General features: G+C 67.0%; 5 protein-coding genes across 5 annotated transcripts in view; 4 read left to right on the top strand and 1 right to left on the bottom strand.

Moving 5' to 3' along the window:
• H696_00991 (hypothetical protein) overlaps positions 1-94 on the top strand; it is a gene marked incomplete at both ends in the record, with an annotated part of 19,719 nt that extends 19,625 nt beyond the window's left edge. Inside the window, one exon of the mRNA XM_009494883.1 lies at positions 77-94. Coding sequence (XP_009493158.1) covers positions 77-94 — 18 coding nt within the window. The remainder of the gene's footprint in view (positions 1-76) is intronic.
• Positions 95-1,306: 1,212 nt separating this feature from the next.
• On the top strand, positions 1,307-6,052 carry H696_00992 (WEE protein kinase; the record flags this gene model as incomplete). Its single annotated transcript, XM_009494884.1, has 3 exons — positions 1,307-2,940; positions 3,077-3,623; positions 3,763-6,052. The coding sequence occupies exons 1-3, from the start codon at positions 1,410-1,412 to the stop codon at positions 6,050-6,052; spliced, it is 4,368 nt and encodes a 1,455-aa protein (XP_009493159.1). The 5' UTR covers positions 1,307-1,409.
• Positions 6,053-7,186: 1,134 nt separating this feature from the next.
• Positions 7,187-8,698, top strand: H696_00993 (malate dehydrogenase; the record flags this gene model as incomplete). Its single annotated transcript, XM_009494885.1, has 4 exons — positions 7,187-7,189; positions 7,347-7,463; positions 7,658-7,709; positions 7,833-8,698. The coding sequence occupies 4 exons, from the start codon at positions 7,187-7,189 to the stop codon at positions 8,696-8,698; spliced, it is 1,038 nt and encodes a 345-aa protein (XP_009493160.1).
• Positions 8,699-9,478: 780 nt separating this feature from the next.
• H696_00994 (hypothetical protein) lies at positions 9,479-11,919 on the top strand. Its single transcript, XM_009494886.1, has 5 exons — positions 9,479-9,822; positions 9,908-10,092; positions 10,262-10,448; positions 10,640-10,850; positions 11,147-11,919. Exons 1-5 carry the CDS (start codon positions 9,700-9,702, stop codon positions 11,791-11,793), a joined length of 1,353 nt encoding a protein of 450 aa, XP_009493161.1. The 5' UTR covers positions 9,479-9,699; the 3' UTR covers positions 11,794-11,919.
• Positions 11,920-12,408: 489 nt separating this feature from the next.
• The window catches only part of H696_00995 (hypothetical protein), a gene marked incomplete at both ends in the record, with an annotated part of 3,264 nt that continues 516 nt past the window's right edge, over positions 12,409-15,156 (bottom strand). The window contains 3 exons of the mRNA XM_009494887.1: positions 12,409-13,056; positions 13,498-14,293; positions 14,569-15,124. Coding sequence (XP_009493162.1) covers positions 12,409-13,056; positions 13,498-14,293; positions 14,569-15,124 — 2,000 coding nt within the window. The remainder of the gene's footprint in view (positions 13,057-13,497; positions 14,294-14,568; positions 15,125-15,156) is intronic.

Genomic DNA, 15,156 nt, shown 5'->3' on the forward strand with positions numbered 1-15,156 from the left:
CCGGCGCCCCCTCGCACTTTTTCCCGCCCCTGCGTCGCGCCCTGGCCGACCCCGGCTCCCGGGGGCTTTCCGGGAGGGTCCGGCGGGCGAGTAACGTCGGGCTTCGGTGTCAGTTATATTTTTAAAAGATCCTTTTCCGGGAGTTCCTCACTGCTTGGGCGCGCCACCCGGACCGTGTGCCGAGGGCCCGGTTCGTGTGGCCCCCGCCGGCGCCCCCCGCGGGGGGAAGCGAGATGGCGGCCAACCGGACGGCGGCAGCTGGCCCCCCCGCCCGGCGCAACTCCCGGGGTAGGTGTACACCCGGTGGCGCCAGTGGCCTCCTGGGCACGCGTGAGCCTGCCGCATGTGTGTATGTGGGTATATGAATATGCGTGTGTGTGTGTGTGTCTGTCTGTGTGTCTGTCCGTGTGTCTGTCCGTGTGTGGTATCCCCCCTCCTGGAAGAGAGGATTGGCTGCCCGGTTGTCCGGAGTCGTGGGCCGGGATTCCTGATCCCCTTCCCTGTCGCTCGCGTGAGCGGGAAGCCCCTCGCCTTGGGTCCTGGGGGGATGATGGACCCCTCCGCCCTTCACCCCCCCCCCCCGGTTGGCCTCTTCCTCGCCGCCTGGTTCGGCGGAGGGGTGTGTGTGTGTGTGTGTGTCTGTGTGGGAGCTGGGCCCTTCCTTGCCCCTGGCCGTGCGCGTGTGTGACTTTTACGCCGACGCGTCCCGGCCGCGGCGGCCTTCCGCGAGTTCGACGCCTGGGCCCGGCGCGCCCTCGGCCGGGTCCCGGCGACGGAGGCGGCAGCGCCCCAGGCCAGCCAGATCATCACGCCAAACTAGTCACCGCGGTCGGTGCGCGCGATGAACCCAACCCCCTTTGGGGGCATGCTGGGAGCCCTCACCCCCTTGGTCATCTTTCGCCGGTCCTCCCCTTCCTCCAGCCGGCTCCTTGGAAAAGGGGGCCCGGGGGCAAGGGCGGCACAGTGGGGCCGCCTGCGTTGCCAGGTCGATCGCGCTTCCTTGTCGGTGGTGTTCCCCACTCTCGGGAATCCCCACCACAACATGGCGAGCTCTTGGTTGTTGTGGCCTTCTTTTCCCCCCCCCCCCCCAGCTCAAAACCCCCCCCAGAGGATCCCCGCCGGCTTCCGGCCTCGGGGCACCCCTCTTCACTCTCCCCTTTCCCTTTCCTCCTCTCTCCCTCCCCTCCCCCCTCCCTGTCCCACTCCCCCCCCTCGTCCTCTTGTGCTTGTCAGCCCACTCGGCCGTCAGCTGCGCGAGAGAGAGAGAGACACGCCTCCCTCCTCCCATATCTCCCCCGACACTTGCACACACACACACACATACACCCCTCCCCATAACCGTTGCCCTTCCGGCTCCTTTCGTCTTTCCCTATCTCCAACCCCCTCCTCCCCTCCCTCCCTGACGATCGATGTCTGGCCCGCCCGACGCCGGCACCCCCGGCGCTGCTGCAGGGGCCCGGCCGGTCCCCCTGGCCGGAGCCTTCCTCTCAACAGCGCCCGGGGCCACCCCCTCTCCGGCGCCCAGCAGCGACCGTCCCCGCCCGGCGGCAGCCGGCCTGTCCACGCCAATGACCTCCCCCCAGCGGCGTCTGTCGGCTGGGCTGGCAGCGGCGGCCACGGCAGCGGCCACCGGTCTCCCGGTGCCCTCCAGCGAGCTGCTCGGCGACTCGCCTCCCTCCTCCTTTGGACTGGTGCATCCGGACTCCAGCGACATGGACACCTCCATGGATGAGCGTTTGGCGGCCGTCGAGCGGAGCATGTATGAGCAGCGCTCCTCGCAAAAGACGCGGCTCTCCTTCAGTCCGTCCCTCTGGCCCGGGGGCGCGGGCCAGCACTTGAGTTCCAGCTCCGACCTGGCCGCGCGATCCCCCCTCTGGCAGCAGCAGCAGCAGCAGCAGCAGCAGCCACCATCGCGCCCACAATCGCACGCGCACTCGCAGCATCACCATCCCCAGCCCCGCCCCCACCACCAGCCACCGCACCAGATGCCGGGGTCGATGCACTCGGAGGCTGGCCATTCGTCCTCCTCGCCGAGGCTGACCGGGCCAATGTCCCCCGGTGGCCCGATGTCGCCGATGGGCGCGGCCGTGCTGCACACCGCGACCGAGGGCCTCCGGCAGCCGGACGACGCGGCGGTGGGTCCCTTCGGCACACCGGCGACGGTGGCCGCGGCCACCATGGCCTCCTCTCCGACGCCGCGTTTCAGCAGTGCCTGCCACTCGCAGCACCGAGGCGGAGCCCGAGGCACGGCCTCCAGCGCGGCCATCCCCCTGGGCGGGGCTTTTCAATCGTCCCCCTTCTCCTCGCCGAGTGGGTCTCCGGCGGCCGGTGCGGGCCGCTGGCCGGCCAACTTGCCGGCTGTCACCATGACCGGGTGGGATGATGAGGATGACCAGGACAACATCAGTCCATCGGTGATGGCTTTGTCGCCGTTGCGCTTGCGAGATGGCCCGGGGCCTGCCTCGAAATCGGGCCCCGGCACTGACACCAGCTTCGGCCCGGATGACACGCCTCCCCGGCGCGATGGGTTGGACTTGTCGCCGGTAGACCGGGGTCTTCCGCTGACCGGGCCCCGGGGCCTGGCCCCCGGGGCCACGTCGGACCTCATGTGCCCCTTCGAGCGCGAGCACACCGGCGACATAGACATCCCCCTGGAGCGGCTCCCGACGCCGGGCCAGCTGGAGAGCATGGCCCTTCACCCGGGCCCGGAGCCGGCGGTGGATGCCACTCCCGGTCCACTGACAGCCGGCCTCATGACAGCACTGGCCGACGCCGACGACACGCCCCTGCTATCCCGGACGGGGGGGAATACTGTCCGGCGTGCCGGTCCCTCGGCGGGCGATCCCTCGCTGATGCTCTTCCCCGGCCGAGGGGATCCCGGGCTCTTTGGCACCGAGAACCGGCCGATGATGCTGGCCGACGCGCCGGAGGACATGTCTGGTGCGTTGTGGGATTACTTGACGACCTTTCCCCCTTCAACTGGTGAGATTGGCTTGTGTGCATGTATGTGGGCCTGTTTTGCTGACCTTTTGTGAGGGCCTTGCGATGCGATGCGATGCGATGCGATGCGATGCAGAGGCCGATCAGCGTGCCTTGTGCCTGGCCCCGAGTGGCGTGTTGTCCTTCGACTCGACGAATGGTGCCCCATCGGCGGCCCTGATGCCCATGGGGTCCGAGGATCACGGTCAGGGGGGGCCATCCCCCCTGCCCGGACTGCTGAGTGGCCCTGGGCGTGGGTTTGTGGCTCCCTTCCCGCCTTCTTCCGGTTCGGGGGGGCTTTTCAGCGACACCCCGCCGACCGGGGGCCCGCGCGGGCCTTCGCACACTGCGCCGACGCCCGGATCGGCCAGCGGTCTCTTCGGGGACACGCGCCCGGTGTCCGGCCCGAAGGCCCCTCGTAATGGGGGCTTCCATGGGCCGTCGTACTTCCTCGGGGGCGGGCATGGCCCGGTTGGCGGAGGGGCTTCCGCCAGCCCGCGCTCTGACTCGCGCTTTCGCACGGAGTTCGAGGAGCTTGGCCTGCTGGGTACTGGGTCCTTCGGCAGTGTCTTCCTGTGTCGGAATCTCATCGACCGGGTGAAGTATGCCATCAAGGAGCTGCCGGCCTCCTCGTGTGAGGGCGGGTACGTGTCATTCTGATGCTCGGCCTGGTGTGGCTTCCTTCCTGGGGTTGCTCGTGTTTTTTTTTCCGGCCCAGCCGCGCACGTTGCCTTGACGCCTCTCACCTCCATTGCTGACCTCCCCCCCCCCCCCTCGTCACAGGAAACTCCCCCGCAAGGAGGTCTATGCCCATGCGCGGCTTGCGCAATTTGGTGCTCATGAAAATGTTGTCCGATACTTCACCGTGTGGGAGGAGTTCGTGTGGGATGAGCGGCCCGGCCCGCGGCCGTCGGGCTCGGGCCCGGTGACCGGCGGGACGCCCACCGGACGCAAGAAGATCTACATCCAGATTGAGTATTGCAACGGCGGGTCATTGTCCACCCGGCGCCGGTACGCGGAGACCGAACTCCTGGCCATCCTATTTCAAGTGTGCCAGGGCCTGCGGTGGATCCACGACAAGAACATGGCGCACATGGACATCAAGCCGTCGAACCTCTTCATGACTCGAACGCCGGGGCTGTCGCCGGCCGAGCAGGAGCGCGTGGTCTACAAGATCGGCGACCTGGGCCATGTGGCCACCATCGACACGTCGGCGGCGGCGGCCGCACGGAAGCCCACGGCAGCAGCAGCAGCAGCAGCAGCAGCAGCCGCGGCGGCAACGGCCTCGGCGGCGGCGTCGAAGTCCGGCAGCCGGCCGGCCACGCCATGTGTGGCCCCCGGGGTGGCGGCCTCTTCGGCGGCGCTTCCGCTCCATGGTTCGGCCTCCTTCCTGCAGGAGGCCGGCTTGCCGGTGGCAGCCACGAGGCCGAGCTCCTCGCGGGGGTTCTTCACCGACACACCGATGTCCGGCGAGCCGGAGTTCGCCTCGCCGGCGCCAGTCCGCCCGAGCAGTGGCAGTCCGATTGAAGCCCGCGCCGATGGTGGCAACTTCGACACCTTCCCCTCGATGTCGCTGGTGTCCATTGGCGATGTGCCACGCCAGCTGCACGAGGAGGACCATCTGCTGTCGGGCGTCGGAGCGTCGGGCTTCGGGCGGCCCGGGTCGGCCGGCAGGGGAGGCGGTGCATCCGGGGTGCCGGGCACGCCAGCCCCGGGGGCCGGTGGTGCCGCCACCGCCACCGGGGCCGGTGCTCGGCGTGTCGAGCGTCACGTCGAAGAGGGCGACTGCCGGTACATGGCGCCGGAATTGCTGGAAGACGACTATTCCAGCCTGGATCGCAGTGACATTTTCGCCCTCGGGCTGACGATTTACGAGCTGGCCACCGGGGTGCCATTGCCGAAGAACGGCGAGTACTGGCAGCGCCTGCGCCGAGACGCGCCGCTGTCCATCCCCGGCTTCAGCGCGGAGTTCAGCCAATTGATCCAGCTGATGACGCGCCGGCAGCCCAGCGAGCGTCCCTCGGCGGCGCTTCTGTGCGACTTCTTCCTGCCGACATATCTGGCGGCGACCACGGCCACGGCCACGGCCACGGCCACGGCGGCGAGCGTCGGTGGTGTGCCAGTCTTGGGAAGTGGCAGCCCGATCCCGGACTGGCGCCTGTCTCCGGGGGCAGGGGCCCCGGGGCTCCTGTTGACGCCTTCCCCGGCGGCCGGCTGGCTGGCGGCCAATGGGCGAGCTCTTTCGCCGGTGGCGGCGGCCTACTCTCCTTCGGGTGGGGCCGGTGCCGGGGGGGCCTCGCTGGCATCGCCTTTGCTTCCGGCCGAGAGCCCCGGAACCGGGGCCGGGACCCCGGTGTCGGAGGAAATCATCCTCCTTCGGCGGGAGTTGATGGCCGCGCGGCTGCGCAACATCGAGCTGGTTCTGGCCGCGTCGAATAGCAGCCCGGCGGCCGGTGGCATGGCTGACGGTGGGTTTGGTCTGACTCCGGACCGGGGGCCGATCAACTTCGGGGGGACACCCTCTCCCTCGGCGGCGGCCGGCGGCCCGGCCAGCAGCGAGCTGCAGTTGGTTCTGGCGGAGTATGTGATTTCGCTGAGGCACTGGCAATCGACCGGGGGCGGGACGCCGCCCCCGCCGACGGTGCCGCCCCTGCACCAGCGCCTTGGTGTGCCGGGGGCGGGGGGTCGGCTGTTCTCGCCAAGTTCCAGCAGCAATGGTGGTACCGGCGGGGATGGCACTCCCACAGCAGCGACCATGGCCACTGGGGCATTGGCGGCCTCGCCGAGTGTCAGTGCGGCTGTCTCCAGCGGCGGCGGCGGCGGCGGCGGCGGCGGCGGCGGCGGCGGCGGCATCGGCATCGGCATCGGCATCGGCAACGGCGGCGGCACTGCCACCACCACCACCACCACCACCACCACCACCACCACCACCACCACCAGCAACAGTAACAGCAGCAGCATCAACAACAACAACAACAACAGTGGTAGCGACTCCATGTTCGACGATGAACCAGCTGGTAAGCGCCTCCGCTTGAACATCTCCCCCGATCAGAAGCAGCCCCTCTTCCGGTAGATCGGGCCGACGTGCATGTGTTCCTCCGTTCCCCCCCTCCCCCCCCCCCTCGATCTGGCGCGCTTTCGCCAACCGAGAGCAGCACCACCAATCTTGTCCTTGTGAAATGTCCTTGAGTTTCAGCAAATACATCCAATGCTATTTAATGCGGAAATGCAGTTTCAAGAAGATGCCCCGTGACATGGACGAGCCACGAGATTCACCTGCAGCCGACTGCCACCGCAGGCTTCGTGGGAGAGCCAGGGCCGATTCTCATCGACGAGGCATTGAACGTGGGACTGATCGCGGGCGTATTGGCTTCATGGGAGGGTGTCGCGCGCCTTTCCACCGAGAGCGCTCTTTTGGAGAGGGGGCCCGGTGGGAGGAGCGACGTTCTGTCGTCCGATGATGGATGTGAATGTCCTGGGGCGCGGAGGAGGGTGGGGCTGGGGGGGGGGGGGGGCGCGAATCCATGGGCCAGCGGGTTGAGGGGGGTTACGGGCTGGGGCCCGGGGGGCAAGCAGGCCGTGGCCCATGTCCTGTTTGCCCCTTGCCCGCTCTGCGCATCCGGCTACTCTTGCAGGAATAGCTCAGGAGAGGGGGAGGGGGAACAGCTGAACGGATGGCCTGAGGTCGTCCAGCATGCTGAGGACCTGCCGCCAGGCCGTGATGCCTCTTTCGGGCGTCCCTCACTGGGTCCGCTGGTACAGCATCGGCCCCCGGGCAATGTCTAGTCTAGCTCCGGGGTTGCGGTCGTCGTTGCCCCCTCGCTTTATTCCTCCGGCTTGTCGGATTCCTTGGGGGATGTCTCCTTCCAGGGCAGTGCGGGCGGATGTCAGGATACACTGCCGCATGGAAATCAGCTCACACACATAGTCTCGCGCAGGGGGTGGGTCTAGGCGGGCCCGAGGGCCACGGCAGAGCAGGCTCGTCTGGCCCACCCCGCTGCCAGGTGGCCCCCCGCCCGCCCGGCGGCGGTTGATCGCGCCGGATCGCGCCATCACCCCGGGACAGGAACACCAAGCCCGAGGGGGGGGGGGGGGGTATTTGACCGGCCGGGCTGAGCGGCTGAGCATGTGCGGATCGCCAACACCTCCCGGAACAAGAGTCCCCCCTTTCGCCCTCCCTCCTTCCTCTCTCCGCCCTTTTGACATCATGGTACCGCTCTTTTGGCTCCGAACGCGCACCTTCTTCTGTCTCTTTCTCTTTCTCTCTCTCTCTCTCTCTCGCCCTGCCCTGCCTCTTCTCTTCGGCCTAACGCGCCCTTCCTTGTCCCTTCCCGATTGGTCGGTCCTTGTCCGATAATCCCAAACAGTCGGTCATCACCAAGAAGAATGAGCCCGTCCGCGTCTGTGTTACCGGCGCTGCCGGTCAGCTGGCCTATTCCCTGCTGCTGAACCTCGCCCGTGGCGTGGTTTTCGGCGAGGACACCGTATGTCCCCCTCCCCCGGTTGCACCGAGGGTTTCCTCCCGCTGCCTTTCCCTTTTTGTGACTCAACATCTTGGCCCGCTTTTGCCATGCCTCTTTCTCCCCTTCCTTCGTTGTCTGGCTTCCCCCGTCTCACCCATAACCTACCCCTGTGATTGCCGCTATCGGGCGAACCATGTGTGCGCGCGCACCTCCAGCCGGTCATCCTTCAGCTCCTCGATATCAACCCCGGCATGGAGTCCCTCAACGGTGTGTTCGCTGTTCCCCCCTCCCCCCCCCTCTCTCTCTCTCTCTCCTTGTGGGTTCATCTCCCGTTGTTCGATACTGACTCCCACGTGTCTGGCCTGTCCTTTTCCCTCGCCCCACCGACAGGCGTTCGCATGGAGCTTGAGGACAGCGCCCTGCCCCTGCTGGCTGGCGTGGTCTGCACCTCGGACCCGGAGGTGGCTTTCACCGGTGCCCAGGCGGCCATCTTCCTGGGTGCCATGCCCCGCCGTCCGGGGATGGAGCGTTCGGACCTGCTGAAGGCCAATGCCAAGATCTTCCGCGAGCAGGGCGAGGCCATGAACCGCGTTGCCTCGCCGGACATCAAGTGCGTGGTGGTCGGCAACCCGGCCAACACCAATGCCCTGATCCTGAGCAAGTATGCCCCGCGCGTGCCCAAGGAGAACATCACGGCTCTCACCCGGCTGGATGCCAACCGCGCTCGCAACCAGATTGCCCTGCGTGCTGGGGTGTCCGTTGATCGGACCCTGGACGTCCTGATTTGGGGCAACCACTCGGCCACCCAGTACCCGGATGTGTCCCATGCGACGATTGTTTGCGCGGAGACCGGTGCCCGCCGGCCGGTGTCCGAGGTTATCACCGACACCGAGTGGCTGCATGGCGAGTTCATTGAGACCGTGCAGCAGCGTGGTGCGGCCATCCTGGCCGCGCGTAAGCTGTCCTCGGCCATGTCTGCCGCCAAGGCCGTGGCCGACCACATGCGTGACTGGTGGATGGGCTCCGAGCGCGAGGGCGAGCTGGTTTCGATGGCCGTCCCGAGCGACGGGTCTTACGGCATTGCCGAGGGTCTGATTTTCTCCTTCCCCGTCCGTTGCCCGGGTGGCGGCAAGTACGAGATCGTCCAGGGGCTGGAGATCTCGGATTTCTCTCGCGGCAAGCTCCAGAAGACTGAGGCCGAGCTGATTTCCGAGCGCGACGAGGCTCTGGCCTGTGTTGCCGCCGACTCGGCTTAAGCTGCGCCGGGCCAAGGCGCCGTGTGCAGGGGCGTATGCGCCCGAATGTGAATGCGTCGACATTGTCCCCCCCCCTCTCTCTCTCTCCCTCTTCGGGTTAGTCTCTCTTGAACATGTGTTCCTTCTCTTGCTCTTGTTTGGCGGGGGGGGGGCAAGGCCTTCCCTCCTTGTGCTCGGGGCGACGCTGGAGCATGATCATTTCTTCTTCTCCCTTGCCACACGCTTCGTATGCGCAATACACCCCACTCGAAAAGCCAACATCGATATCCTTTGGACAGGGCCACGCGCATGCGATAAATGTGCGTGTGTGTGCTTCCATAGGTCTCCCCGCCTGTCTGCATGTATGTATCTGCATCTGTGTGTCTGTCTGTGTATCTGTGTGTGTGTGTGTGTGTGTGTGTGTGTGTGTGTGTGTGCGCCTGCCAGCACGAAATCTCAAGCAGAATACGCCCCAAGGAGGGGCAGGCGCGCGCATCAACAGAGCCCCAGGGGGCTGAGGGGCGCGTGTCTGCCCAAGGAGAGAGTGCCCGGGCGAGGGAGATCGTCTAGGAGCCAGGACGGCGGGAGTCCATCTGCCAACGCATGGCCTCCTGTCACCCTCCGGCGTCTAGTGGTGTCCGGTTTACCTGCGGACAATCTGGATACGGCATCTCTCCGATCAAGATGAGGTGACATAGCCCCGTCTCCCCCCCCCCCCCCCCCCCCCCTGGTTTACCTGGCGTTGGGTCCAACCTTCGGGATCGCCTTCGCGCGATGGGGCGTCCTGTCCAGAGGTGTTAAAGGGAACTTGTGTCAGGGGGAGTGCCGGGCCCCGCTCCCGGGAAAAGGATCATCTCTCTTCTTCGCGCCCCTTCCCCCCCCCCGCCGCTTGTTCCTTTTCGCCTTTCCCCTTGTGCCTGGCCCTCTTTTTGCGCCCCACGCCCGGTTCACACAGTCGCGTCGCCGATTACAGGTTCCGCCTCCCCCTCTCCCCCTCTCTCTATTTCCCCCTGCCGGTCCCCATGTTTCCGCTCAAGGTCCAGTACTTTACCAGCGCCCTGGCTGGCAAGCCGCGGAGCATCTTCACAGTGGACCTGCCGCCCGAGGCCACGGTCAAGTCCCTGGTCGAGGAGATCCGTGCGAAGGTGCGAAATTGGTGACACACTTTGGCCTGGGGGTTTGGCCAGGCCCCCGACTGACCTTGTCATTTGTTCCGCCCTTCCATTCCAGGTCCCCGGCGCGCCTGAGCATTTGGCCATTTGCTACCGTGAGTGCATCCTCGATGAGCTGCTGGAAGTCCCCTTCCGGCAGATGGGCATCCCCGAGGGATCACAGGTGAAGGCCTTCGGCAGTGCCAAGCCCTTGGCCGAGGATCCCTTTGGTTCGGTGCTGTACCAGCTATGGAAGCGGAATGCGTGCGTCTGCCCCGGCCCTTTCGGGTGGGGTTCCCTTGTCCGATGCGCGGGGCCCGTGAATGCGCCCGCTTGTGTGGTCTCTGCCCGGGGCTGGTGGCTTGGGGCGTCTTCGGGGATCGGTCCCGCCCCGGTGCGTATGCTAACCACCATGTTGGCTTGGCCGGCTCAGCATCGATCGCCAATCAAACAACCTGCACAAGGCTATCCTCGCCCTGCCGGAGCTTTTGGATCCCTTTAAGGGCACGAGCCAGCTATTTGACCAGGCTCTGGCCGAGCCGCGCAACATGAAGGACTGGCTGCGGCAGTTCCTCAACCGGAACAATGAGATCAGCAAAATCGACAAGGAGCAGAAGCCGGTACGGCAGCATGACTGGGGCCTTCCTCCCACCCTACGCTGGCCTCTCCTTGGCTCGGATCTCCATCCGACATCCGGGTCATATATTGCCTCTCGTCTGTGCGATGCTAATGCGAGCCCCTCCCCTCCGCCTGGACCGCCTCTGCACATTTTGGCCCTGCTTTCCCGGCTCGAAAAAATGGCCGGCGCCAGATCCTTGTCTTTAGCGCGCAGGTTGAGAAGCCGGCGCTCGAGGCCATCGTGCGGGACTTTTCCAACTTCCTTGTGGTGTCGGAGAATTTGCTGAATGCCCAGGACGATCTGCCGGAGCTCCTGGGCTCGGTCCACATGCTGTACATCAGCTGCAAGGTGAATGGCGTCCCCTGTCAGGCGTTTGTGGACACCGGCGCCCAAATGACCCTGAGTGCGTGTGCTTCCGGCCCTCTGGGGCCCTTGGTTTTTGGGTTGGCGGTCTCCTTCGGGTGGCATATTCTGACGGATCCACGCTGTTTTTTTTTTTTTTTTTTTTGCTCTTCATCTTCGGTCCTCCGGGCTTCTGGATCCCGTTCTGTGGGGTCCTGCGCTCGGTGGCGCGCCCGCGTGTGCGCATGTGCGTCTATGTGTGCATGTTCGCGGGCACACGCATGCTCATGGCCACGACTTCGCTCTTCCCGGCCTGATCGTCGGCCCTGGTGTCCTGGTGGCCGGGGCCCGGCCCAGTCTCGCACGAGTTCACCAAGCGCGCTGGCATCGAGCACCTGATCGACCGCGCGCACAAGGTCCTGGCGGTGGGTGTTGGCCAGCAGCAAACCGTCGGCCGGATTCACCTGGCGGACCTGCACTTGACCAATGACCAGGAGTCCAACAACACGGTGTGCTTGTACACCAGCTTCCATGTGATCGACCAGCCGATGGATGTGCTGCTGGGGTTGGACATGTTGCGCCGGCACCAGTGCGAGGTGGACCTCCACAAGGGGGTGCTCCGGGTGGGGGACTTCGAGACGGCCTTCCTCAGTGAGGCGCAAGTGGACAAGAGCAAGACCATTGGCGGCCGGACCGGGTCACCGGAGCTTCGGTCGGGGGGTGGTGCCCCCGACAACCGGCACCCGGATGGGAGCGCCTCTTCGCCGGCTCTGTTGCGACGTGCTCCGGGCGTGGCGGACCCCTCGGCCGCGGGGGGCCCCCCGGTGGCCGAGCCGGCCCCGGCCCCTGGGCCCGGTTCTCGCGACGATGTGTACATGCCGAGCCAGGAGCAAATCCAGCAACTTGTGGCCAGCGGCGTGCCGGCTGACATCGCCATTCAGCTGCTGTCCTTCACCAATGGCGATGTGGCCCTGGCGATGAACCTCTTTTTGGACATGTCCTGAGGGGGGGGGGGCCTCCTTTTCCCGGTCGGCCCCGGTGTGCCCCGGCCCGGAGGTCCGAGGGTGGCAGTCCAGCGTGTTCTTCTGTCCATAACCAGACCGGCAATATACAATTATACACCTTGCCCTGCCTGCTTCCCCTGTCCTCTCCTGAGCTCCATGGCCGCCTCATCTGTGATGCCCTGATACTCGGGCTCTTCCGGCCTCGTGCCTCCGGCCTCCGGCCCCCCTCCCCCTTTGCCGTCACCTCTGGTCTCGGCATCTCCCCTGCCCTCCGTTCCAGGCACCATCAGGTTCATCTGCCTCTTCATGAGGCATGTGGCAGGGGGATGTGGCGGGGGAAAAGAAAAACGCGCGTGCATGGGGTGTAAATGTTTATTTTTTCCCCTCTGCCAGCCGCATACTCAGGGGCTGGCGGGCAGGGTGCTATGTCGCGCCCGGAGGGGGGGCTTTGGCGGGCCCGGCGCGCGTTGGGCCTTCGACAGAAGACCATGAGGGGGAGGTGCGTCCAGCGCGTGCCCCCACCCCGCCTTGCTTTGGGTCCCTCCCTGTCGCATTGTCCCCGGACCGCGGAGAGGGTCCCCAGGCGCGAAAGGGAGAGCATTTCCCCGTCCTCCTCTAGAGGGACATGCTCCAAACCAGGCCGGCCAACAGCAAAGGGGCGCCGAGCCGGCGAAGCCAGTCCCCGGGGGTGGAGCTGCCGCCGCTGAGCAGGGAAGACCCGGCATTTCGCACGGGCCGCTTGCCGCCACCGCCGCCATTTCCATTGTCCCCGCCGCCGCCATTGGGCCCGGAGGTGGGCCCGGACCCGAGGTTGTACGGAACCGAGGAGCAGAAGCCCGGCTGGAGCCAGCGGCCGCGCACGAAGCGCGTGATCTCGCGCCCGGAGCAGGTGGACCACCGGGCATTGTTCGACAGGACCGGGCTCATGATGCTGGCATTGTTGGAGGAGTATTGGCAGTTGTTGTCGATGCCATCGTGCGTGGCGCCAAGAACGTGGCCCAGCTCGTGGGCAATCGTCTGGGCACTGGTTTTGATGGACCCGGGGCCGAGATCCTCGGCCAGGGCGCACGACACCCGCGTGCAGGCGGTCCCGACGAGGGCCACCCCGACGATGTCCCGCGGCCGGCCCTTGTTGTCGGTGGAGGAGGAGGACCGGAGATCCACCCCGGTGACCAGGAGCGTGGCATCATACTCCTCCTTCTGGTCGACGGCCCAGCGGCAGAAGTTCAGCAGGGCCTGGGTGCCCGACTGGTCGACATATACCTGATGGCGTGGTGCATGGTCATGGATTGGCGTGGACAGCCGCCCGAGAAAATACAGCCCGAAAGCAAGAGGCCAGTGGTGTCGCGCAATGTCGCGGGGGTGGAGGAGGGGGAGGAAACCGGGGAGGAGTGAGTCAGGGCACGGGGCATCGCGCCGCCATGGATGCGGCGCTTGGTGTGACAGTTTCCGGAAAGGTCAAGCTGGAGATGTGTACTTGCTGCCCCCCCCCCCCCCCCCCCCCCTCCAGTCACCTTGTAATCCCCCCCCCCCCCCCCGCTTGCCTCGGACATTGGTAATGCGGTGCAGGAGGGGCCCCGCCTGCGGGGCATGTCCTTTGGAGACGGTAGCCAGCGCCGGAGCCCGCCCTGTGGCCCCCCGCCCCCCTCGCCCCTCGCTTGCATCGGAGGCCGGCCAGCCGCCTCTCGGGCACCATGTACGCACCTGATCCTCGAGCCAGACGTCAATCTTCCGCACGGCCAAGCGAAGAGGCGGGTCGAAAAGCCCCTGGGCGTTGCCGCGCTCGACGAGCTCCGAGGCCCGGCCCACCGACTGGAGGGCCACATTGGTGGCCACGCGCTCGCCATACACCCGGACCATGGCCTGGTCGACGACCAGGTACACCCGCACCGGGAGGATGCCCTTGTTGTTGAACTCGACCTCCTGGATGGAGGTCGGGGCCGGGCCGAAGTGGTCCTCCACGCCGAGCCCGGCCTCGGAGGCATCCCCCAGAAGTCGGTACACGGACCGGCGGGTGCCCGGGTGGTGGGCCTCGGTCTCGGCAACGCCCCGGACAAAGTCCTCCGGCAGGGCCGCCGTCTTGGGGGTTGAGGTGCTCGGGCCGGCGGGGGTGGCACTGTCCAGGCCGACCGACTGGCGGATGCCGGAAAGCAGGCGATGGGCCCACCCATCGACATGTCCCCCGCCGGTGGGCGGGGCGTCGCGCGCCTCCCACGGCGTAATGGCATGGAGGGCCATTCCGCCCGGGCTGGGTGGCTGTTGGCGGCCGTGGGCCGAGGGGCCGGCGGCCGCCTTCGAGAAGGCACCCGTGTCGTGGGGCTGGATGCGGAAGAGCGGCTTCCCGGGGCCGGCAGACCAGTAGCCCTCAACCAGGCGGGACCCCGGGCACCAGGTGATGGTGGCGCTCGAGGCGGTATCCGATTGGAGAGTGCCATCCGTGCCCAGGCGAATGATGCGCCCGGAGTAGTGACAGCCCCAAGACTGGCCCGGGCGCGTGGGCCTGGCCGAATGCATTCCCGTGGAGGGAGACAAGTGGCGGTGGGAGTGTCAGTGTGGTGTGCTCCTGCCCGTGCGGCTTCCAGGGGCCGGGAGCCAGAGCCGGGGGAAGGGGCGGGGCAACGCGAGGGCCGAGGCGGGGGAAGGGGCGGCGGCGGCGGCGGCGGCGGCGGCGGTAGGCGAGAGAAGCAGCCCCCTGGACGGGGGGGGGGGTCCTGGGGGAAAGGGTGCGGGCTGGCGATGGGCCAGGGGGCTGTGCAGCTCGGGCAAATGACGCACTGCGTGTCGGAGCCCGAGGACCCGGTCTCCAGCTCGGAGGGCCTCAGGCCGGGGTGGTTGCTGGCGGCGTTGTTGGCCGGCTGCTGTCCGCCGGTGAATTGGATATCCAACGTGCCGAGGGCATGCTTCAAGTCCGCCAGGCCGGAGAGCGTTTGCAGATCGGCGTCGGCCTCGAGTTCCTTGACTGGCAGGCCATCCGAGGGGCCGGTGTAGGGGGGGCCGGCGTAGCGTGTGACCAGGCGCCGAACGCTGAATCTCAAGCAGAGGGCCACTCGCTCCAGCGGCATGGGGGTGGGGATGGGGGCCTGGTCGGGGCCGGTGGTCGCCGCTTCCCGAAGCTGGGCCTCCAACTGGGCGGCCCAGTGGGGAATGTCGATGACCGCGTCGCAAAGCTCGGCAAGGCGCCTGTCAGCCGACTCGCTCCACGGCGAGTGCGTGATCTCCGGCAGGGAAAGCATGAGCGGCGCCGGGGGGGCCGATCGACCGACGGAGCCGGCCCCCGAGTGGGTGCCCGGCCGGCGCCCGCCCGGGGCCGGGCCAATGGTGATGGGTGCATCTGACGTCGGGGGAGGTCCGAGGAGGGGGGGG

Source organism: Fonticula alba, assembly GCF_000388065.1.
Source record: "Fonticula alba strain ATCC 38817 unplaced genomic scaffold supercont2.1, whole genome shotgun sequence".
Taxonomy (NCBI): Eukaryota; order Rotosphaerida; family Fonticulaceae; genus Fonticula; species Fonticula alba.